The sequence below is a fragment of the Monomorium pharaonis genome, chromosome 9 (assembly GCF_013373865.1).
Source record: "Monomorium pharaonis isolate MP-MQ-018 chromosome 9, ASM1337386v2, whole genome shotgun sequence".
In the NCBI taxonomy this organism is placed as follows: Eukaryota; Metazoa; Arthropoda; class Insecta; order Hymenoptera; family Formicidae; genus Monomorium; species Monomorium pharaonis.
In genome coordinates, this window is record NC_050475.1 from 16,870,163 (window position 1) to 16,894,710 (window position 24,548).

Below are 24,548 nucleotides of genomic sequence, written 5' to 3' on the forward strand. Positions count from 1 at the left end.
AAGATATAAATTCCACTTAGAGAGAATCTCATTTGTGAAACGAATTATATATAATAATTATTGCGTTTTATAAAAAGTGCGATTTTATACGCGATTTAAATACAAGAATGCATTTAAATCCGACCGTGGATTATATGATTGACAGGCATAATCGAGCCAATAAGATTTATATGATATTCTTACGGTATATATGATAAAACAAATTATATCCCTCCATACGTCTCACTAGAGAGTATTATATATCAACCGACAGTCTCCGTTTGACGTAAAATGTTTTCATTCTGTGTATTTTCTACAATATATGTACATGGCTATATGTATAAGAGCGGCACTTGTGGTTATATAGATAACTACGAAACTTTTATATAAAAAAGACGTATTTTTTAGTTTCAGTAAATTAAACCTTTTTTTAACTACATACTATCCATTTTACTTGTTAGATGACAAATATAATTAATTATACTATTTGTACAAGTTGAATCATATCTAGAGGAATGATATGAGTTTATAAGTACAATTGTGATAATCAAATTTTCAAAGCTTGTCATATTATTAAAAATCTATACGAGAAATATATCGCGGCACAAATCATTTTCATATTAAATATATCGCCAGCTCTGAGTGTCAGATTAAATATATTTGCCATCCAACGGTGTACACATCCACGGAATTGTTGAGAGGTTTGCATCGAGTAAAAATTGAAATTATGATATAATTATAATCGATTTTGAAGAATGATTTCGAAGAAATTCTGGCAGATTAAGATCCCGAAATGTAAAAAAATATCAATATTTTATTCTTCTGACGATATTGAATCGATTTTAATTTAATACAGTTAATTCTTAGCGGTTTAATTGTTGAAATGTTTAACAAAGGAACACGGCAACAAGCTTACAACAATTTTTACATCAAATTCTCCGCTATTTTGTTCTTATTTTTTTCTTTTATGAAAAAATAATTCTCTTACTTTGATGCAAACTTTACAGAGACATTCTATACGCATTTACTTTCCGCGACACATCAGTGATACTGCGAAAAGAAGTTCCTCCTCACATTCGAGGTGAACATCGTAAATTTTTATTATTTCCTTCGACAATAAGTGTCGTTTGTACTTTTGTACAGGTGACTTTTTCTTATCTAAACGCAATCGTGCAATTTTTAATGAAATACTCGTACATATTTATACACACACATACACAAATGCACACATGCACACACACACACACACGATATACAATGTTAGGTCTCGTCGGCATCGCGTAAAAAAAACTTGAATAAGAACTAAAAGACGGATTCTCTCACGTTCCATTCGTCGATCATACATTTCCGAATTCTGCACGCGCTCCTCTGCTGTTTTTTCCGGATGCATTCGTGTTTTCACTTACACAAGAAAAGGGCCGTGCTGAGACCGATGGGGATCATCGAGATTCTCGTCAGGGATACAGTATAATTATTAAACAGAATATGATAAAGAATTGAGGCGCGTGTTTTAGACGAGTGTTTCGCTGAGGGAGAACGCCGGTGCAAACTCGTCGGTCACGGCGGTCGAATCTCTACTGCGTGTTGTACATATTCTAAATATATATATATATATAAATAAAGATATATATAAATATAAATATAAATATAAATATATTATAAATATAACAATACGAAATCGCGAATATAAGAAAACGGTATTATATATTCTGCGTCGGGGGGCACTTGGCTTGCAGCTCGTGAATGCAACTCGATCGAGTCGACGTGACACACTTATCCGCGCTTGCACTCCAATTGCCGAGTCGACCTGTCGTTATCCGTGAAACTTTTTCAGGGTGAAAGATATTATCGGGCGGAGAATGTGAGATTTACTTAACGGGAGTTGATAGGACTTTTTCGAAAGGAGGGCAAAAGGACGACGCGCGCGGGCGGATGGCAAGAGGCGAAGCGCGATTAACGGAATGAATAACACGTACTTTGCGACCGGTACGGCCGACGTCATTTCTACGTGTCGTGAAAGTACGGGCCTTCCCTACGACTTTCATAGTAAAAAAAAAAAAAAACGAAGAAAATGTCACGCGTCACAGGGCATTTATATTTCCGCCTCACTCGCGTGGCCCTATATTCGAGCCATATAAGTTCGTCCTTTTATTTCTCCCTCCCCGTCTACACTTCTCGGTAATATGTATGGCAAAAGTTTTTTCCCCTCGCTATTTCCATCCCTCGCCATTCCCTCCACTTTCCAGCGATATCGGAAGCGGGAGGGGGAAGGGGAAGGAAGTGCCGTAAGACACGGAAGGAGAATGACGTCGGTTGTTGTACACTCTTGCGAGCTACTGACCGCGGTGGGGCTGCATTGCCAACGCGTGGAGGTCCGCGAGATCGGACGCGTTGTTCGCGCCGTCACATAGAGGCTGTCTCGCGTCAGTTTTCAACCCGAATATATCGATTTGTTAGTATATATAATATATAGTATAAATATATATGTGTATAATTTATGCATTATATATAATCACGGTAATATATATTATGTATACTAATGTCAGTATGTTAATGTAAGAGCCTAAAAAAAAAAAAAAAAAACGGGGAAAGGGGAAAATCGTGCGTTTACCTAAAAGACGTGGAAGAGGAGAAAGATACATGGCGTTCTGTATATCCTCACACATCGCGATCTTGTTGTAGCGAACAAGAGCAGTGCTTAGGGAGACCCAAATTTTTTATATATATAATATACGTGGTCACATCCGATTTTTAAATGTTTTACAGTATTCCGTAAAAGAGAGATCGCCGTTTCCCGAAAAGGAACGACGCGCTTAGGAGAAGAACTGATTGGAAATCGATAAATTTTCCGTGTCTTAGGCTAGGTAGTACATACGAAATCCTTATTATTGAAGAATGAAGCGCGCGAATATTCTTTCTCAAATCTATCGAGAACTTTTGCTAACTGAAAGTCACTCTCAGCACATAAACTCTCAAGCGTACGGTAACAGCATTAATTTCATTGGGAATTAAATGAGGATTTGTTTAAGGTACTTTTTTTTTTTTTAATAAGCGGTAGCAAAAATTTTCCGTGAAGATTATCGCGAAGATCTTACCAGATTTGCTTTAAAAGTTTAATCCACAGAACTCGAGTGTTGAAAGTCTTCCATTGATTTCAAAATAAATCAATAGAGGACAGTTTGGCTTATATATATTCAGACAAAAACAATTTATTTTTTTCTCTAATTTCAATTTTGTCGGTGAATTCTTTCGGTGATTTTCTCTGTATCGATTATTATTACATTTGCTATTACTGTACGCAAACAACCGTGAGAATCGTTTCAAGGAAACTCACGAGATTAGATAAGTTCGAACAGTTCCGGAAATACATACACAGTAAAGACAACGTCGAAGATCACTGCCAAAAAACCGTTTCTTACGACTTTTTATCATATTTATAAAATGCCATACGAAAAAACAATTACGTACAGCCTTCATTTTAATTTATAGGTCACAAATTAACACGTTTCTACTCGATAAGAATTTACTTGAAACTGCAAAACACCCACCCGCTTTCATGAATTATCGGTGTTTACAAAATGCGTGACATATACGCGTGTATCGTCGTAGACTGCGATTCATTCCGATTTATTGCGCTGTTTATCTCATTTATTCAGATCGAGAAATCATTATACAACTTGATTTTAATACGAAGAAGAAAAAGAAGATGCGAAATGATTTTATACTCATTTGCGTACAAAAATTTCCCTATAAAATAAAATTTTAATACGTTTCATTAATATTAATACATTTATTGCGTAATTCTTATTATAATTAATTAATTGTATTGTAATAATACTTTTGATGTGTACGACTTAAATTTCGATGATCATGCTTTTATTATATATATATATATACACAAACATGTATATATAAATATACATACAGACATACAGATGTTCACGTATATAGAATTGCGTTTAATCGCATTTTTTCGTTGCCCTGTGACAACTAGAGTTTGAATGAACATTTGTAAAATTCGTAATATTATCGAAAAGATGACATACGTTATTGAGGAGCATGATCGTTGGCCATATGGGGTATATATAGACTATATATATTATATTATATAGATATATTTATGTTAAAACGTAAGTCTAGAGTAAGATAATGAATGCGATGGCGGCGCTGATTCGCGCCGGATCGCGAAATATATTATAAATACCTGCAATTGGTGTTCTCTTCTCTTTGAAGCATTTTTTAGGAGCTAAATAAATGCCGCGCGAAATCGCAGTCACCGAAAAATTGCGTTTGCGCGACATCGTTATCTCGTCATTTCCGATTAAGGGCCCAATCGAAACGGCGCCGTTGGCGATCGATTTCAGGAATAGTTCCGGAGATCGCTGACTCTCTAATTAAGCAAACAAAACGGTTTAAATGACGGTTACACAGTCGCAATTAAGATGAACTAGCTACGCCGCAACCGCGCGCGCGAGAAACGATAACATTTTGTATCTCTACTTGTAGATACAATGCGATAGGCGAGAGAAAAGTATATCTAAGGATTCAAATGAAATTAATATATAGAGAGCTGTATGTATAATTAATTATAAGTTTATTCGTCGCTATGATATTATACTTAGATATCGTATGATTTTTGAAATAAAACATTTGTTTTAAATATACGCATATACGTTGAGAGATGTATCCTTTCATTCAAACTTATTTATTTATGATTTTATACTGTACAACTTCAGGATTTTGATTTCTATAGCATGAAATACAGAATGTTTTTTAACGCGATAGCTAAACTAGTTAGGATGATAATTAATCTATAAATTACGACATTAATGATACTTTTTTCCATATTTTTTATTTAACGAGAAAACACAATTATTCATTTAACATTATTCATTAAGAGACGTCTGTACTTACATGAGTGAACTTCATATGCAGTATAGAATTTAATTGCAAAAAACTAAAAGAAAAAGAAATATAAAAACACTGATTGATTGACATCATAAATTAAGAGTTAATGATTCACATCATCTTACTGACAATGTACTGCCTTCTAGCTAGATATGAAAATAATATGACTTGTTTTAAGCGCTTTGAGCACAAAATTGTATAATTTTAGAGTATAAAATTTCTTGAATCAGTTACGTATGAAATCCTTTTATCTTAACAATATCTTTAGTGAATTTTTTAATTATATAAAAAAATATTACATAGGAAAGTATTAAATACGTGTACATGTGCAATAAAGGATGTAATTTTTTAATGGGATTGCATTAAATGAGTAGCAATACAACTTAAATTATTAACCGTCAACAATATTAATCTCAAAAACATTTTTTAATTAAAAATAAATATAATTTAAAAAAAGTATTTAAATTATAATAAATCCTAAAATCTACTTTTATAGGTCATCAGATAAACTTATATAAGCGAGCACGCATTTGGTCTCTCTTTCAGTGTTTTGAATTTATTTACAAAAAATTGTATATTTAATTGCCAAATTAAAGCGAAACTTCTCCTTATCGTTTTCAGGTCACTCATCTACCAGGAATCTCGGGGAGTCGTGAGTATATCGAAAAATTATGTTGATATGTTGATATTCAATCCACATTATCGCACTCTCGCTTGCAATATCTATCACACTCGCACCGACGTCATAACTAATACTTCACTTTTCTATAATGCTTAAATTTAATTCAGCCGTGTGACGCGATTCAGGGACGAATAGTAAAATCTCTTCGTCGCTTTTCCGTCACTCGACCCGATTGTCGTTTCCGTAGACTTTTGCCAAGCATGCACATTTTCAGAGACTTCGCGGACCCAGCGACGGGCGTTAGTCTTCTTCACCTCGGCAAATCGAAAACTACGGCCGATGTCGTTAGAAAAAGGCAAGCAGCAGCTTTTTTTATTTTATTCGTTCGCAATGTCGGATGTGTCCGTCGACGCGCTCGCTTTTCTTACTTGTCGGACAGAATTGGATTAAATTGCCCGGAAAGACGGCGGCCAACAAAGTATTGTTCACCGCTCGTTTTCTGCGCAATTTGATCAAACTGGGAACTGTTCCTCGTCTCACCGTGTCACCAGCAAAAATAAATCTTACAATAGATTAAAACCCTTTATTAGCTCACGAACTGAAGAAGTAAAAAAGATCAATCAACTTCATTACAGTTATCGATATACGTTGCGGAAATAATCCAGCATTATTTTTTGGTTTGGCATTATAATTAAAATATCGCTGTTAATATTTATAATTAATTTAGAATAATTAAAAATACGAAAAGAAACATCGAAAAGTTATTTGAGCAAACCGCTTAACGGTGAATGCCGGCTACACAGACGGTTGTATTAAAATATAATTGATCTGAATATGAATGACCTAATTCTCATATCAATGTGATAAACAAAAACAAAAAAATGAGGTCGGAGTTGGTACAGAATGCTGGGTAAGCTTTGGCGCGTGTCTTATTTACGCAATCGCATTACACAGATTAGTGCGAGATACAACCAGGCAATTAAAACTCTGAATCAAGCAGCTGGCCGATTCCCCTATTCCACGCAGCGATATGAGATTCTTTCATTCCATGCCCTACTTTTGCTTTTATAATTGTGTGTCTTATTATTTAGGGAAGGCCAAAGAACAGGATGTAAAAAATATTAAGCGCTAACGATACAACGATCCTTATGGTGGAACAAAAAATTATTTTACTCGCAAAGATCTTAGCGCGAATTTACACATTTCTACACAATTTTGCAATGTTTATGATCCGCAAAAATCCTAAAAATGCGATAAAAGATACTTGTAAAGTTATAATTAGTTACTATTGCCGCGCGTATTTTATCTCGATGACGAAAGTTCACAGTTCGCGAGTCCCTCTTTCCCAGAAGAAAATAATAATAACAATAATAACTTTGTTGCTTTGTGTATAAGATTTGATTCCGACAAGTCAGGATTGTTACAAAGAATTTTTTTTTATGGAAAAAAAATTTGCAAAAGGTGTGACATCAGCAAGGCGGCTGCTGCTACGCAATATCTATCCTGTAACAAAAAGATGATAATTTGTTGCAAGAAAATAGAATGTAGAACAAAAAAGAAAGGAAAATATACCGCTCGGTGCAGCGCGAGGCATGTAATCACTGCTTATGATATGCGAGTCGCCTCCCCCCGTGTTTTTTTTTTTTTAGGCTTCTAGAGAATTGCATTTATAATCAATCGATCAAGGCCGCTTATACGATCCCCTTTTAATCTGAAGTGTGAAAACTTAATTTATGCGTGCTTCATTCAATTGATATGCGTGCTTTATCCAATGCTGTTTTGTTGCAATTTATGTAGCAATCTGTGTTAACCGTGGCGCTTATGTTGTAACTTTCTCGGAAGTAAAATTCCTGTGTATGCATCATTCTAAACTAACGCTACGCTAAGTCAATTAATTTTATAACCGTGTCGTTGAGTTTTATTGGATAATCGATTGCATCATGCGCGACACGGAGAAACAGTGTCTATTATCATACGGTACACCATGTTACATGAAACTTTCTAAAAACTTTAATATTTACAATTCTTTCTCCGCGTGTGATTTGCAATCATAAAATACAGACCTAGCACCACGAGTCTCTTTGATAAATAAGAGAAACAATTTTGCAAAACACTATGTTTCTCAAATACTTTTTACAACAGAGTCATTGCATCATCTTTTTAATTATTTTAATCATAGTTTTAATTACACATGAACAAGAGCAAAGAAGAGAACAAATTGGCAAAAAATATGGAAGATCCCCTTAATAACCCCACTAATAACCCGTACTTGACGTGCGAAGCTACAGGTTAATTGCATAACATGCGCATGTGATAATTATAAAACATCTGAACAGTACATGTATTAATCTCAGTCATTCGGAAAAAAAGAACATGATATACACGCCATGTGCCTACACACACACATGCAATAATTTTATTTATTAATAATTGTTAATAACTATTAAAACATTTATAATTTAAAATACATAAATTTATTAAATTATTCTTTTCTAATATATCAAAAAGTTAACACTGTAAGCGCTGCATAATATTCAATGTTTTTTTTGCTCGTGAACTATTGTCACGTGTTGGTGAGACGTATCACGAAAGAGACAACTTAATTCTTTCTTCATTATACGTATATATATGTACATAGAAGTGACACAGAGAGCGCCGGTAAATACTCCCGATCGGAGGTGGACGGAGCGTCGTCACGAGGACAACGAAGACCGAGAATCAATCTATCTCGATTGTTTGGAAAGAACAAAGATAAAGTGTCCGGCGCTGATACAGACACTATGAAGACTGTGGTTACTGTCGATGACGAAAAGGTAATTGTCGTCTTTCACGTTGACTTATTCGTAATTAATATCATTTTTATACAATTATCGCTTTTTTTAAAATAAATTCGATTTACGATTATACATATATGTCAGAAAAAAATTTTTAAACTATGTATACAATATATATTAATTGATATTGTAATAGAAATAAGATAAGATCTTTTTTTTAAATCTTTGACATCGATTATATGAAATATTAAAAATTAAATTATTATTAATTATATAAAATTCTTCTCTTGTAAAATCTTTAAAAATTATCGAATTATTTGAACGAATCAAACAAAATTATTAAAAGGAGATAACGTGGTGTGTGTGTGTGTGTGTGTGTGTGTGTGTGTGTGTGTGTGTGTGTGTGTGTGTGTGTGTGTGTGTGTGTGTGTGTGTGTGTGTGTGTGTGTGTGTGTGTGTGTGTGTGTGTGTGTGTGTGTGTGTGTGTGTGTGTGTGTGTTATATTATAATCTAAATGTCGCAGTCATGACTTTTACAATAAATAAAGTCTTAAATAATTGTATTGATAAATTATTACTAATTTTATTCATCATAATCTTTCCGTTTCAGCTTAAATAATTGATATACTTTTATATAAATATTAAATTCAATCGCATCAAATTTTTTCGCTCGATCTAGAAAAATCTAGATTGAGCGAAAAAGAAATCACCTATGTATTTAGATTTTTTAGAAAAAGAAATATATTATAATCTAAATATCACGACACTAATATGTATTATCAAAATTTTTTAATAATTAAATATTTCACATTTGAAAAAAATATAATATAGCTTCCGACTGTTGAACCGGCCGTGCAGGAAGGCAGAACGAACCCTCCAACAGGCGAGAGTGGAATAGTATACGCAGAATTAGATCTTACGCAACAGCAACAAAGTGTCGCACCTCGCCGAATTAATGAAGATAAAACCGAGTATGCTGAAATCTTGTACGCGAAACCAGAAACCGAGGAAACGGCAGACAAATAATTAATGTCTTCGTAAAAACAATTAAGACGACCGAGTATTCCCCCTTTTCACATTTCAGAATAATGTCCAATTTTTTTCCGCAAAATGGATTTTTTTTACAAAGAAGCCGATAATAAAATAAATGCACAAACTCGAGAAAAATTTCAAAGTATATTACTCGTTATCGATTTTTTTATTGCAATTTTATTTGTACGATCGTTTATATGAATGTTTGCATATATGAACGAAAATGGACACGGCTGACGTTCCTCGTTAATCAAAACTCCATGATTATATGTCTCCGTACGTGTGATAATTTATTGTACGGTGGGTAATCTTATGTCAATGTTCTCCGATATCCTTTTATATCTATGCTGATTATTATCGAATTCGGGAGATAACATTTACTGAACCTTACCGAAAATCATATATAATACACTGCGGCGTATGATTGCTTTGTAAGTTCACAACGTGTCCTAGAAAAATGAATGTAAACATGATTACTTATTGCTAAAATAATTGATGTTGCTCTTTCAGTGTGCGATCGATATTTCATGGACGAGAATTTTATGGAAGATATGATCTTTAGCCGTCCAATTATTTTAGTTCTGAATAGCTAAACAATTTTATTTAAATTTTATTAATGAAATTTTGTTACATTAATTTGCTTTTTGAGAAAACATTCTATAAGAATATATCTTTTCTTATTCTTCCTAATATTTTTTTTGTTTAAGCGTATATGACTATCGCGATGTTGCGCTAATTATCATGTTAAACGTACTTAAATATTATCGTTCATGTTGTTATTATCCTTAAATAATCAATAAGCGTAATAATGGTAATTATATTACGTACAAATTATACGCTTAAAAGTCGTTTATAATTAAATAATTTAATTATTCAAAATATGAAAAGTTGCGAAAGTCTTGAAAATATATATTAGTTATACGAAAAAGGAAATTTACATAAAAAAACATTCAGACGAATAAAGCTATAAAAACGACCTTTAAGCAAAATCATTTTTATATATAAAATGTACTTAAAAATTTTATATTTAAGCCGTACAATATCTTTTTTATTAAATATATGTGAAACATTTTTGCTGATAAATATGATGTAAGATTTGCGTGTTGTCTTGCGTTATTTTTAAGCAATTTAGAAGGTGTGTACTACTTTTTATAAGATAGGTTTAACATGTTATTGTATTAAACTAAACATTGAAGTTGTAAACTAATCACAGCGGTATAAATCTAAACATAAGTCGATTATAAATTCCGTTTGATTAGTTCGATTGTATTCTAGGTATGAAACCTACGAATATGTCTATTCAAGCGTATTTCGCCGTCCAATACTAACAATTTTAGTTACTTTTTTATGCATTTATTTTGATAAATAAGCGAAAAATATATGTGAATAAATTATATAAAATTTATTAAGTCTTTATTTATTTTTTTCCTTTCATTTACTTAATCTTTTAATAAACATAAACTTTCTTTACTAAATCTTTCATAATTTCTCAAATTTTTCTATTTTTAAGATAATTATTTTATCCTGAAAAAATGTGGTAAATAATATTTAATTTAATTAATGATCTAGATATTAACAAAGGTAAGTAAGGTAAAAGTTAATTGCGGTCTCATGTGGTTACATCATTAGGCAAGTATATCAATTTGTTTGAAAATTTATTGGAGTTATTTCATCTCATAAAAACAACGTTGGGAAAAACTTAATGATTCATTAAACACAAGAACCAAGACATTTTCAATTATAAAACTATTATCTTTTTATGTATAAAATATTATTAGCATTACGTATAAATCAACACCTAATATATACAATAATTTTTGTAAGAAATATATATAATATATTATAATAACACACAATTATACACATGTACATTAGGTATTATTTAAAGAATTATTAACGCAGTATTAGAGTTTTACAAGTTATAAATTTAAGTTGTAAATTTAATCAAGAATGATAAGTTTACTATTTATGCCTTTATTAATTGTTAAATAACATTTATATGTATACTTACTTAACAATTTTACATGTGTAAAATTAACTATTATATATAATGAATTATATACAATACTAATAATTAATACCAAAATTATAGACATTAGATGTTAATTTGCACGTAATGGAATTTATATATAAAGAAATAATAGTTATATAAGTGAAAATGTTCCAGCACTATCTTTTTATTAAAGAACATTAAGTTTTTCTTAGTTATTATTTTCCGTGAAACGAAATAACCTCGGTAAATTTCCAAACGAATCGATCTTGCATAATAATCATATATAACCGCATGAGATCACAATCAATCGTATTTTGCTCTTCATTATCATGCCGACAGCATCTTGAAAAAAAAAAAACGTAATGCCTATTTACGTTCTTAGTCGTCGTCTTTAATAATTTTTCTTTATTTATTCACAAAATTTCCATTTTGTTTTGGATTATTCTTGTACTACATCGCTTGATTTGTCAGAATGCTCTAAACTGAACGTCTTTTTCAGCAATAATTCGAGCTTCTTTTATTTCTAGGGTAAACAATGAAGTAAACTATTGTTGTTCTTTCGAGAATATTCCGCGCTTGTCGAAATCGCTACATTCGATGATCTGGAGTATCGTCACTGATGAAATCTACTGATCTTGAATAACGATCGCTTACTGAAATTAAATCCATCGTAGAAATTTGCCTCTGGCATAGATCGGTCACAGAATCGGCGTATTCCAATAGATCATCTTTTGTTCTATCACGATCCGAGAGTGGTCTTTTCCGCGAACGCGCTTTACCGAGATTCAGACGCCATTTGGTGCTCACGAGCGCATTGTTCGCCTTTTCGGGATTTAATGTAGGTTCCGTACATTGAAGTTGTAAACTCTCCAATTGGAAATCTCTGCTAACGCTCTCAGCAAGATGCTGTTGGTATTGCAAATAAGAATCCTCGTCGGGTACCGTGAACGCTCCGCGAATAGGTATACCGGGATCTTCAATCTTTCCCGGAATCTTCTGCAAGGATCTTGGAAGAATCTTTCTTTCCGTGATACGGAGATCTGCGTCAAAGTCTTCACGATCAAACGCGAGATACAATGGCGTAATGTATACGCCAATTCTCTGATTGGTGTTAAATATTTTTGTAATGGCGTATACTAAAACATTTATATTTTTGCAACGCAGAACATAAATCGCACCGCGATTTCTCGCGAACAACGGCGGTCCGATCCAGCAGGGATCAGCGACATAATAAGCGTCCTTGGTTGCCAATGCCGCCAAGGTGATCCCATTACACTCAATGACGACGTTATGGGCTTCCTCAAAGGCCGATATTAACGCGTCGGTCAACGTTGATTCGTTTTGATTGCCGTACAGAATTCCGTACACGCTCGTGCCAAAGTCTATAGTCCACGAGTGTGGGAATATCCTGAAGGAGGTCCGCAAGCCGAACCTGTTCTCGCACTTTGAACATTTCCGCATTAAACTCTTCAAGCTCTCCGTATAGTAGGAGTCCCCGCAGATCACGGCCGAGTCCAGGACGGCCGGATTCCACCGCGAAGGATGACAAAGATTCTGCATGGCCAGGACAGCTACGCAAATAGCGGTGCGGTTTTTTCCAGCTCGTTCGCCAAACCGATGATCGTACGCGCCGATTGTGCCCCAAACGGAATAAATCAAACCGATCACCTCAATCGCGTAGTTCTTCCAAAAACGACGATCGATCTTTAACGGATCCGATCGGTCGCCGCCTTTCGCTTTCTTACGCGATTTCATAATCGAATGCGCAAAGTTCCAGTGATAGTCCAGATAGACCCACATCGGATCTTCCTGGAACTTCTCGAACGGTGACGCGTCGATGGAAGTGACGTGTATTCTGTGGATAAAGAATCCGGTTGTGGTTTCGTACTGATTAAGACACATGTGCTTCACCATTTGACGCACGGAAGAGAAGATGCACAGGCAGGCCTTGCCGGTAACGGAAGTCTTTCTGCCTCTCCAGTCACACCGATAAGGATCTAAATAGTAGTAGCACTTTGTCGCTCTCGAGTACCAAAAGCCGTAGCAGCAATTGGTAAAATGCAGTATGCCGCTTGTATGCATTTTAAAGTAGCGTTTCAGATGATGTTTTACCTAAACGAACCATTGCTTTTAAACATGTAATAAAGTTTAAGAGTTAAAACTATTTATTAAATAACTTTTAATAAATTTTAAATATAATCTACACTATTTATTTCTTTGTAATAAACAATTTTAAATGAATAAAATAATTAGAAAAAGATTTATATTATTAATGTATTAAAATATGTAATAAAAAAGAAGGAAATAAAAAGCAAAATAGAATAAAACGAAAATAGAATAGAAACAAAAAGATAAAAATATTAAAATATTTTTGACAATTATTTCAATGAATAAAACTGGCAGAATATATTCAAATGTAATTAATAAAAATGTGAAGTAACATTAAATTATAAACATATTAAAAAAATTAATTATTGTGAACAAAATTATAAACAAATAGAAGAATAGTATTTTAATATATATATATATATATATATATATATATATATAAAGAAATAAAAAGATATGAGAAGAAAAAAATTATGTTTTCTTAGTTAGTACTCACCTGCACGTAAAAATCTTTTCTACCGGTGTGAGAATTCGTCGTCAACACGACCAAAGGTAGCGCGCAATCACGAAGATTAAATAGTCTGTTCATCAGCGGGACATTTCGCAAGATATGCTCTGCGTGAAATTTCGATTCGGGGAACCCTCTGTACAAATTTTCCGCCACTTCGAGGACTCTGTCGATCATGGCGGGAAGTGGTGACTGAACGATGTCCCTCTTTATCACGACCGCCAGTAACGCGACAAAATAGCAACGCTTTGTCCGCGGCTCCTGCAGACTGTCGCGATCACGAAGAGCTACTGTTCCGAGTATAAAAATCGGTTTCTTTGCGGTCGTCTTGAAGATCGCCTCGGAAGACTTCGAAATCTCTTTCCGGTGAATCTCTGGCAGCGACACCGTCGTCATTCTCGGCTCGTGAAGGCCCTTGATATCACTGTAATCTGGATCCATTTTTCGAGCATAGGATATGGTAACCACTCTCACCGTGAATTCAATCTCCTCTGGCACATCGATCACCTTAACGATCAGTTTAAGAAAATCGCCTAAGTTGCTAGACGCGATCATTCTCAGGCTTTTCGTCCCCGCGACCGTCCACCAGGCAAAATAATTCTTGCCGTGTTTTATGACGCCCACGTGAGCGTCATCGCAGACGATGATCGCGCCGGTGTAGGTCGTCATCTCTAATATCTTCTCCAGGGTCATCGCGAGATTCCATCCCTCCGTGGCGTACAGGATGCCGTGGTGCAGTGGCGCGAATTCCACCCGGAATGCATAATCCGCTACCTCGAATTCCGGCAGCACCGCATCGATCATGTCACTCACGGAAGTGTCCTCGCTTGCCAGGACGTTGTCGAAGGCGCAATCGAAGGCAGCTTCGATCAAACCATTGACAGTGCGTTCCGACCAAGACGCAGGATCGTATATCAACGACCATGCCATGATGCAAAGATCGATGGGGATCGCTACGGACGAATGGTTACGAAATATCCTGCCGAACGATACTGTTTTCACCTCCGCCATTTCCTCGCGACCCTGAAGGCTCGTCGATGTAGGCTCCAACGTAGGCGTCGTGATGTCGTCCTCCAAAACGCTTACCTCGAGCATCGAAGCCTCGTAGTTCCGCATCGGTGTGAAACCGGTTGCCGCGCCGTCACGATACAGATCCAATTCTGCATGCGAAGTAACCCACTCGGCTAATTCGATCAGAGATATTTCCGCCTCGACTGCCGGCCGACTCATGTCCCGTTCCGTTTCGCTAAGAATCGACTCTTCTGATGGGTCTTTTAACCTTATGCGACGCTTGACACCTTTCTTTCGTTTCCGTTTAGATCTACTTCCATATAAGCTTGGGTCTACTTCCATATAAGCGATCACTATGGTGTAGAGACGGAAAGATTTTTTCGCAGTTTCGCCGGCGTTCTCTTTAATTCTATCGAGCATGGATCTCAAATCGCGGAATCTCATAAGACAACAGTAACCTTCCTCGTTGGCGTTCCCCCTCTCGTCGCAAGGATAAGGATCGAAAAGATAATATCTATCATCCGCCATCCAAATTGCGTAGGCGCAATTTAACAACACCAATATACCAGTCTGATTTTTTTCTAGAAATTTACTAACGACTATATCAAGCTCGTCGGATGGAGATCTCTCGGGATCGGCGGAAATAACTTCTTTCAGAATAATATTGAAATTTGTGTCAAAGATCTCCAGGTTATCAAATGTCCTATATCCATCGTATTGCAATCTACCAATAAATTCATTAAGAGATTCGGTAAAAAGAATTACTTGATCCAGAATTCTATCGCTAAAACGATCTGCATCTTTCTTGATTTTGATTAGAATGCAAACTATAGCCGCGATGTAGCAGGGCTTGAAATAAGAAGTTTCGATTCTTGCGCGATCTAGCAGCCTTAGATTGCCTCGTATTATTTCTAAATCTTCATCCACTACCTTAAAATAATATTTAAATTGTGTATTTAATCATTCACTTATCATATTTCTAATTACATAAATGTTTAGAAAAAGGCAGATATATCAATTATTGTTCAGTTAATGAATTCTTGACGCACACAATGACTTGCATGATATTAAATGCTTACGATGTTTTGTTTGTACAATCGGATGTGATAAGCGATTCTAGAGTATCTAATATTATATTTTAAAATTACTTGGAAACCAACAACTTTCGGTGACGAAACAACTTCTTTTTTGTTATTCTTGGCACTAATTATAGTTTTTTGCGTTTTTTCAATCTTATCATCTTTTTCGTTTAAAGGCTAAATGCGAAAAACATTTAGATTAAGAAAAGCTTTTGTGCAAAACGTAAATAGTAAAAATTTTTCTTAAAAAAAAAAAACATGATAACTTTATAACCTTTATCTCTTATATTAAATCTTATAGCATACACTGTTTTATTATATATTTTAATTATTAGAAAATATATTAACCTGCAGATAAGGCTAAAATTTCGGAAACATTAACTTGAAAAGAAGTTTTACCTCATCGCAAAGATCCTTTTTGACAGTGATGGCTGCTTTTTCCGTCGTTGATACGCCCTTTCGTTTCCGTTCATCAGGATATGTCAGACGTTTTATTAAAAAGGGAGTCTTAATTACCGGTCCAACTGGTATTACTTCTGGTTTTGCAGCATAAGATGCTATCGGTAATTTTTCTAACATGTTGTATTCTTCCTTTTTGTCCAGTTTCTCCCGTTCAAGATATTTCTTGTCAATCGTTTTATCGACTTCTTTATCTTGAATGTAACTCTCGTCGATAGCTCTTAAAGGCACCATGCGGATCGGTGGTAATCTCGAGTACAAGTACTTCCTCAAAGATAGCTTGATGATCTTTGATGGTTTTATGTCTCGAAGCAACGGCACGATCGCGATTGAAGTAGATTCCACCGGGACATCGCTTTTTTTTATTTCTAGTCTGGAGTCTATCGAGAATCTTGATACAAGAGACGGGATTGATCTATTCGCCAATTTTGCTTCTAGCAAAATACGAAACGTTTTCCTTGGAGGCACCACGTACGGCGGCGGATGATCATACTTCATCTTTTCCATTATTATCTCCTCATTCAAACCATTCAGCTCTTCTTCAGTCGGATCTTGGATCTTTACTGTGGAAGTCAAGAGAGCCAAGTTTAAGCGGTAAGGTGCATCGGGCTGCAAAGATTCCTCGACCGGCAACACGGGATCTTTATATTCTTCCAACTTTTCTAATTCTTTTTCTTTCGCCTTTTCCTCCTCTTCCTCTTCTTCCTCCTCCTCTTCCTCTTCCTCTTCCTCTTCCTCTTCCTCTTCCTCATCCTCTTCCTCTTTCTCTTCCTCTTTTTCTTCCTCTTCTTCTTCCTCTTCCTCTCCCTCTTCATCTTCCTTTTCTTCTTCCTCCTCTTCTTCTTCCTCTTCCTCTTCTTCTTCTTCCTCCTTTAAGACTTCTTCTTTATCTCCAGCAAACTCCTTCGTCACTTCCATATCGGCGACATCCGGCTTCTTCTCTTCGAGTTTTAGTAAATCTTCATCAGTAATTGGTAGAAATTTTGTTTGGAATTTTTTTGTTATTTGGTCATCCGGGATTACGATTTCTATGGGTGACTTGTACTTTCCCTTTATTGCGTCTAGAGCTACGAAATGAAGTGAGAAACGTGGATCGTTGTATTCTAAAATGCCATATAGAAGATTGACCAATTCGTTGAGACTGTCCATTACAATGAAGCAAGCTGTGTAGTTCCAAAGACGCCATCCTTCTGTATCGCTACCATAAGGATTAAACAGAAAAAAATTTCCATTTTCTCTCCAAATGGCGTACATTAATTTGTTGTTTTCCAATATCATTTCGGGATAATGTTCGAAGTAACGTTCGAGGGCCTCCGCGAGATTAGCCAAAGGATTTGCGTCACCTTCAACGACGTTCTTCTTTGTCTTGAAAAAAACGTCGTTTTCGGCTAATTTCAGTCTGGGAGGTAAAAGAGAAATATCTAAGTGACTTGGAGCGCGTGCTACTTCACGAACAATTTCTTTTTCCTCTTCTTCTTCTTCTTCTCCTTCCTCCTCTTCTTCTTCTTCCACTTCTTCCTCCTCCTCCTCCTCCTCCTCCTCCTCCTCCTCCTCCTCCTCATTCTCCTCCTCCTTCTCTTCCTCTTCTTCCTCCTCCTCTTCCTCCTCCTCCTCCTCCTCCTCCTCTACTTCCTCTTCTTCCTCTTCTTTCTCTCTCAATTCTTCCGCGTCTTTTATTTCCGGTCGGCCTTGTTTGATCCATGTTATAATTTGTTCGTAACTCTTGTTGCCGATATTAAGAATTTGATCCACGTCTGTGCTTAGCCAATTAGTTGGATCCTTTAATTTTCTATATGTCAATGTAGTCAACCCAATTATTAATCCTTGTCTACCTTGTGATTGCAGACGATAATCGGGGCTCATACAAGTCTTGCTGCCGCGAACGAAAATACGATGGTTGTTTATAATTTTATATCCCATATATGTATATTTTTCTTTCTCTTTATCTTCTTCCTTTACTTTTTCTTCTGTTTCTTTTCCTTCTTGTTCCACATCCTCTTCTTCAACATCTTCATCTTCAACATCTTCATCTTCAACATCTTCATCTTCAACATCTTCATCTTCAACATCTTCATCTTCAACATCTTCATCTTCAACATCTTCATCTTCAACATATTCATCTTCCACATCTTCAATTTCGACATCTTCATTTTCAACATATTCATCTTTCACATCTTCATTTTCAACATCTTCATCTTCTGCATCTTTATCTTCTGCATCTTTATCTTCTGCATCTTCATCTTCTGCATCTTCATCTTCTGCATCTTCATCTTCTGCATCTTCATCTTCAACATCTTCATCTTCAACATATTCATCTTCCACATCTTCAATTTCGACATCTTCATTTTCAACATATTCATCTTTCACATCTTCATTTTCAACATCTTCATCTTCTGCATCTTCATCTTCTGCATCTTTATCTTCTGCATCTTCATCTTTTGCATCTTCATCTTCTGCATCTTCATCTTCTGCATCTTCATCTTCTGCATCTTCATCTTCAACATCTTCATTTTCAACATCTTCATCTTCTTCATCTACATTTATTTCTTCTATTTTTTTTGTTTTCTTATCTTTTTCTAGGGGTGTTAGAATGGTTACTGATTCGTCAGCCCTCATCATGTATTGTTCTATGTTTTGCATAATCTCTGGATATTGAATAGATACTTCTATAAATTTACGCAAATCTAATTGTAAGCGTGGAATCACATCTATCAGATCAGTTTTTACTCTCGCATCTATCGGTGCCGGTGGCGATGGAGCTTGTGGTCTACGGTTTGTACCACTCTCTCGATAAATCACTTTTTCGAGCGGACTATCTGGCGTCACTCCCGTCTTGACATAGAGCACCTTGACTCCGTGTATTAGGAAAGGATCCGTCTCCTCGTTGCCGGTATTCTCCAGCACCGTCTCTACCACCTCATTTACGCTGCTATTCATGGTCACACAAGCAGCATCTCTAATAGTATCACCTGTTGTACGTTTCCTGTCACTGTAATCGATTCTAAAACCCTCGTTGTCACAAGCGAACGGATCGAGGAAGTAGTACGCTTTACCATCCTTCCAGATTGCATAAAAGATCTTCTTGATCTCAAGTATTCCAATTTCTTGCTTCTCAAAGAACTCTTTTATGCCATTGCCAATAGTAATCTTATCTTTCTGCGCTTGACTTGGTATTACATTTGCATCTATCTTTACTTTGGCGGAATACACTCCAAGGATAATATCGCTCAACAAATCATTCAAGTGAAGTTCGAATTCGTCGTCAAGCTTCTTTTCCAGAACTCTGACTAGATCGATCAAGTAGATATTGGACTGATTGAAGATCAGGTCAAGCAAAGCGGATGTCCACTCGTTGGCACTGATTAGCCGGGAATATATCAAGGCCGCCACGGCTACAATAAGGTGTCCCTTACCTCGCAACGCTTCCGGAATGGCGGGATGCTTTAGATGATAAGATCCCTGTATCACAGCTCGAGATTCCTGACAAATTTTATATCCGCTTGGTCTCCTTCGTGCCTTCCCGAGTGGCTTTACGACCTCCGCGGCATCTTCCGAAGAAACTGTCTCGACGTTGCTGATGTATATGGGGTAAATCACAAAGGATTCATTTTGCACGTTACTCTTTTCGAGAATGATGTACAGTAACCCCATCAAGTCTTTCATGAGAAACAATTTAGCCGATCCGCTAACCCTGTCCGCTGCGGGCTCGCCACTTTTTCGTCGTGCCTGACCATCAAATATATTGTAATATTTCGAGTCTTTCCAGATCGCTATATTGAGTACCGGCGAGGTCAAGATTCCGGCGTTGTGTCGCTCAAAAAATAGCTCCAACGCTTTCGCCAGATGAAGCTCTGTCGGATTACAAGAACGGAATTTCCCGGCGTATGCCGGATCCTCGATCCAGACTTTTACATTAAACTTTTTTTGTAGGAAAAGAGTCCTTTTCAAGTCAAGGACGGTCATTGTCCGACGATCGTCGGTGTTCACGTCTTTGTAGGACTCGCAGTAAAAAGTGTCGCCGTCCTCGACGATTTGATCGATCACCGTCTCGTTCCAGCAGCGAGATTTGTGAATCGCAGTCGTGGCAAAAGCTGCAATCGCTATAGCGCCACCCTGTTATTAGAGCTGCGAAATGAGAAACTGCAAAACAACTTTTAATAATATTTATATTTGAAAGATAATTGTTTTAATAAGTAAACTGTTAATTTTAAGAAATGAATTAATGTTTTCAAAAAAAAGACACGTAAAATGTAATGCTAAAAATTACGAACTGCTTTATGAATGACGCTAAGAAGAATGTGCTTTAAATAAAGAAGACATTATAATCACCTGATAACCTCTGGATAATGGTGAAAAATACGGCATGTGTGAGTGAATTGAACCGGAATAAACTTCATATTTGTCGCACAAGGGTAACATTGTTGTAATTTTACTAAAAGAGTAAGTGTCATTCGGTAAATCGAGCATATCGTTCAAGTTTCGATATTCTTCCTCCAGATCTTTATCAAACTCGTCACTACTCGGCGCATCGTCCTTGATCATTTTCACATATTTTGTAACATCTCCGATAGTGTTGACAGTTTCGATTGAAACTATGTTATTGCATTCAGCAGGCTGTCCTATTTTCGTCTTGAATGATCTTGCTTTAGATCTTTTCAAATCGGATGCTGTCTCTTTCTTACGTTCCATATTTTTATTTTTTATATTTCTTAATAAATTTCTAAGAAAATGTTTAAAAAATGTTATTATAACATATACTAGCTTACTTTAACTTAATAAAAATTTAAATAATTGTTAATGAGTTAACCTGAATTAACGAAAGACATAAAAGCACATGAAATTGCCTTTAAGCAACGGCTTATCATGTTTACGTTTTTCACGCCCAACAATTTTGGTATTTAAAAATATCGAGTTTAATCAATATTTTGACGAACGAAGTAGACCGGTCAATGTGCACAAAAAATTTAAATTGTAAATTGTATGTTAGATTAAATTATATGAAATTATCAACAGACTAATTTGATATAGAAGAAAAAACAAATGATACTTATAAGCATTATAAGCGCCAAAGCAAACGCAACCATGTAACATTTGACATATGACACGTATACAATAAATTATTTATTTACAGATATATTTTAAATCATACTAGAGAAGACTGTTATGTAAGAGAAAAAAACTGCAATAAATTTTTAAATAAATAAAATAATATGACGAATATCAGTGACAATAATAAGAACAACCGACAACAAAATAATAGCTCTATAGAAAACAATTATAGAAAGCAAAAGAACCGTGAGACTCAATATGTACAATCATTAAGAAAAACATCACCAGTCGATATATTAAAGAAAAGTCAGCCTTCATTATCTGAGAGAGAATGAATTATTAATCAACGTGATAACGTCTCCTCTATCAAGTCTAAAGGTAAGTTTGTCTGTACTAATTCTTTTAGCTTTATAATTTAATATTTCTGTATTCAAAGACTTCTTTTAATATTACATTAGATATAAAAAAACAAAGAAAAGAAAAAAATGATATTTTAAAGAGCAAGGTAAAGAAATTAGACAAAATTAATAATTTTAATAAGGACAGCGACAATAAACAAAAAATAATTAAAAAAGAATTAAAAGAAATGTCGAAAAAAAAATGTCAGAAAAAAGGAAAACAAGAAGAATAAAAAATATAAAAACAAACCTATATTGTCAAAAATTAAAAAAAATTAAAAGTAAAATATATGTAAAGCAACAAGTTTTAAAATCTTTTTTTGTTGATTTGATGTACAAATGTTTAAAATAAATGTTGTTATTGTATTACAAAGAAATATTTCATTTTATAGAGGAGAAGGTGATATAATTATGATCCTTGTAGATATTATGGCTACTCTTAATATTTGTGTTATGAATTAAATGATTCCATAAGTAGAATTTTATAAGTATTATTCCATAAGTAAAAGAATTAAAGTAATTCCACAAGTAACTGCTAAAATTCCTCACTTAATGACAGTAAAAAATTCTAGCACACACACAATTACTTATAGAATTATTTTTTAATATATAATTTTATAATAAAATACTTTTCTCTCTAGCGCGTAATATTTAATGTCCTTTTTATTTTAATGTTAAGAAACTTGTGTCTTTTTTGATTATTTGCTTTCGTTTTCTCATTTAATCAGAGTCAGTTCTAGATAAATGTATAGTGCATATTAATTAATTTATACATGAATAAAGTCACAAAATATTTATTATAAAATTAGCGTACATATAACCATTTTCTACGAAATACATTTTTGTTGTTGAACCTGATTACGAGAATCTTTCGCGTTTCTCTCTTGTGGACACAGGATGAGCACGTTGATTGCGAGAGTATCCTGTGTTTGATATTTCATATATGATGAAATCGCAATATCGTAAAGCAATTATAATTAAGTAATATTTTCTCCGACAACCTATTGACTGATTTTATAAGACAATTACACAGCATTTTAGTCATAATTCTTTTCTTTTACTTTTTCTTGTTACTTTTAGGCATACTCTAAACTTATATCGAAATTAATAACCTATAAGAAAATGTAATTTTTCTTAGTAAATTAATAATGTTGTACTAATATATGTAATTAATAATAAACATAAAATGAAAATAAATAAATATTCTTACTTATTTTTTAATATTATATTAGATATATATAACAAAAATAATTATTTAATAGAAAAAGAGAGACAGAAAAAAAGAAAAATTTTTAAAATGTGATAAAATTATTGTCGTTGAATATTACATTTTTTAAATTACATTTTTACAGTATATTACATTCTTAATCAGAATGTTTTTATTAATTATTAATTAATTACAATCAATAAATAAATTTTTATTAAAATGACTGAAATGGCTAAACTAAAATTAGCCAAATTTGTATACTCTTAGATTAATATGTACTACATATCTTGTAACATGGTATTAAATTTGATAAAATTGCAATGCGATAGTCAGACGCTTGACCTATGTTCTCGTCTGATAGAAAGGTTAACACGATATTAGGAAGAATTGCAGAACATTCTCATAAATTTTAGAGCAACACGATAGGATTTATAGTCATAGATCAATATGTCAATGTCAGTTAAGTAATTTGCGTAATATTGCTTAAAAAGGAAAAAGTTTCATGCATATTTTAAATATAGTGCCTTGATATATATCCTCTATTCATCATATCGATGATTCTACCTACAAAAAAATAATTAATTATTTAGATATTATATTAAGTACAGACTATTAATTTACATTTAATTAATAATTAACATTACTATAAAGTATTAATGTCTATTAAAAATTGGTTAATCTGTAAATCTAAAGTAATCTGTTAATTTATTGCATTATGGATTTAAATACATATTTCAAATTCTGCAAATAAGAAGACTAGAGAAAAGGATACATAATGAGATGAAGTTTTTGTCTATACATTTTTATTGATACATCATGGATTTTCGATGAGCAGCCGGGATAGCAATTCCTCTAACGGAACCATCATAAATAATAGGTCAGTTGAGTCAGTCTTGGTCTTTATCTAACAGTCTGAGTGGTGTTATCATGCAAAGATTTTGTAGAACGGCTGAGAACAAGGATCGGGAGCTACAACTGCATTCAGTGAACGAACAGACGTCGATGGGTACGTTGCTATCAAGAATAGTATTTCTCGTTCACTGAATTACTAATTACAAAAGCATTCTGCGTATTGACAAATTGTGTATAGTGTATAGTGTGCAACTTCTAATTCTGAGAATGTTGACTTATATTAGAATAGTGATTCGTAAGTACATTTTGACTTATTGTCAATGAAATTGTATAAAAACAAAATTTCCTTACTCACCAATAACGTTTTTTCTTTAATAACTAACATTTAATAACTAATGCGGAATGTAATGATCCAGAATTAATTATATTTTTATTTTCCCCTTTCCCCAAAAATAAAATTTTAAAAAAGTAAAAACATATTACAGTTATCCATAAATTTAGTTCTATAAATTATATTTAAAAAACTTTGTATGTAATATTAAAAATTTGCACAAAATAATTTGTATGTC

The 24,548-nt window shown here is 34.2% G+C and overlaps 3 protein-coding genes across 6 annotated transcripts in view; 2 read left to right on the forward strand and 1 right to left on the reverse strand.

Moving 5' to 3' along the window:
* The window catches only part of LOC105838764 (fasciclin-3), a 329,393-nt gene extending 318,674 nt beyond the window's left edge, over positions 1–10,719 (forward strand). For 3 of the 4 annotated variants that reach the window (XM_012684546.3, XM_036291818.1, XM_012684548.3), the window contains 4 exons: positions 5,509–5,539; positions 5,784–5,864; positions 8,148–8,322; positions 9,114–10,719. In XM_012684546.3, coding sequence (XP_012540000.2) covers positions 5,509–5,539; positions 5,784–5,864; positions 8,148–8,322; positions 9,114–9,308 — 482 coding nt within the window. In that variant the 3' untranslated portion in view covers positions 9,309–10,719. The remainder of the gene's footprint in view (positions 1–5,508; positions 5,540–5,783; positions 5,865–8,147; positions 8,323–9,113) is intronic. The other variant, XM_012684549.3, reaches the window with a different exon arrangement.
* Positions 10,720–11,692: 973 nt separating this feature from the next.
* LOC105839375 lies at positions 11,693–21,185 on the reverse strand. The gene is made up of 8 exons (XM_036292500.1): positions 20,803–21,185; positions 18,466–20,586; positions 18,142–18,393; positions 17,314–17,979; positions 16,414–17,130; positions 16,015–16,191; positions 13,913–15,895; positions 11,693–13,419 (listed from the first exon to the last, which is right to left on the reverse strand). Exons 1-8 carry the CDS (start codon positions 21,160–21,162, stop codon positions 11,896–11,898), a joined length of 7,800 nt encoding a protein of 2,599 aa, XP_036148393.1. The 5' UTR covers positions 21,163–21,185; the 3' UTR covers positions 11,693–11,895.
* Positions 21,186–23,234: 2,049 nt separating this feature from the next.
* LOC105839383 (scavenger receptor class B member 1) overlaps positions 23,235–24,548 on the forward strand; it is a 45,957-nt gene continuing 44,643 nt past the window's right edge. Inside the window, exon 1 of the mRNA XM_012685665.3 lies at positions 23,235–24,274. Within this exon, the coding sequence (XP_012541119.1) occupies positions 24,247–24,274 (28 nt within the window). The 5' untranslated portion in view covers positions 23,235–24,246. The remainder of the gene's footprint in view (positions 24,275–24,548) is intronic.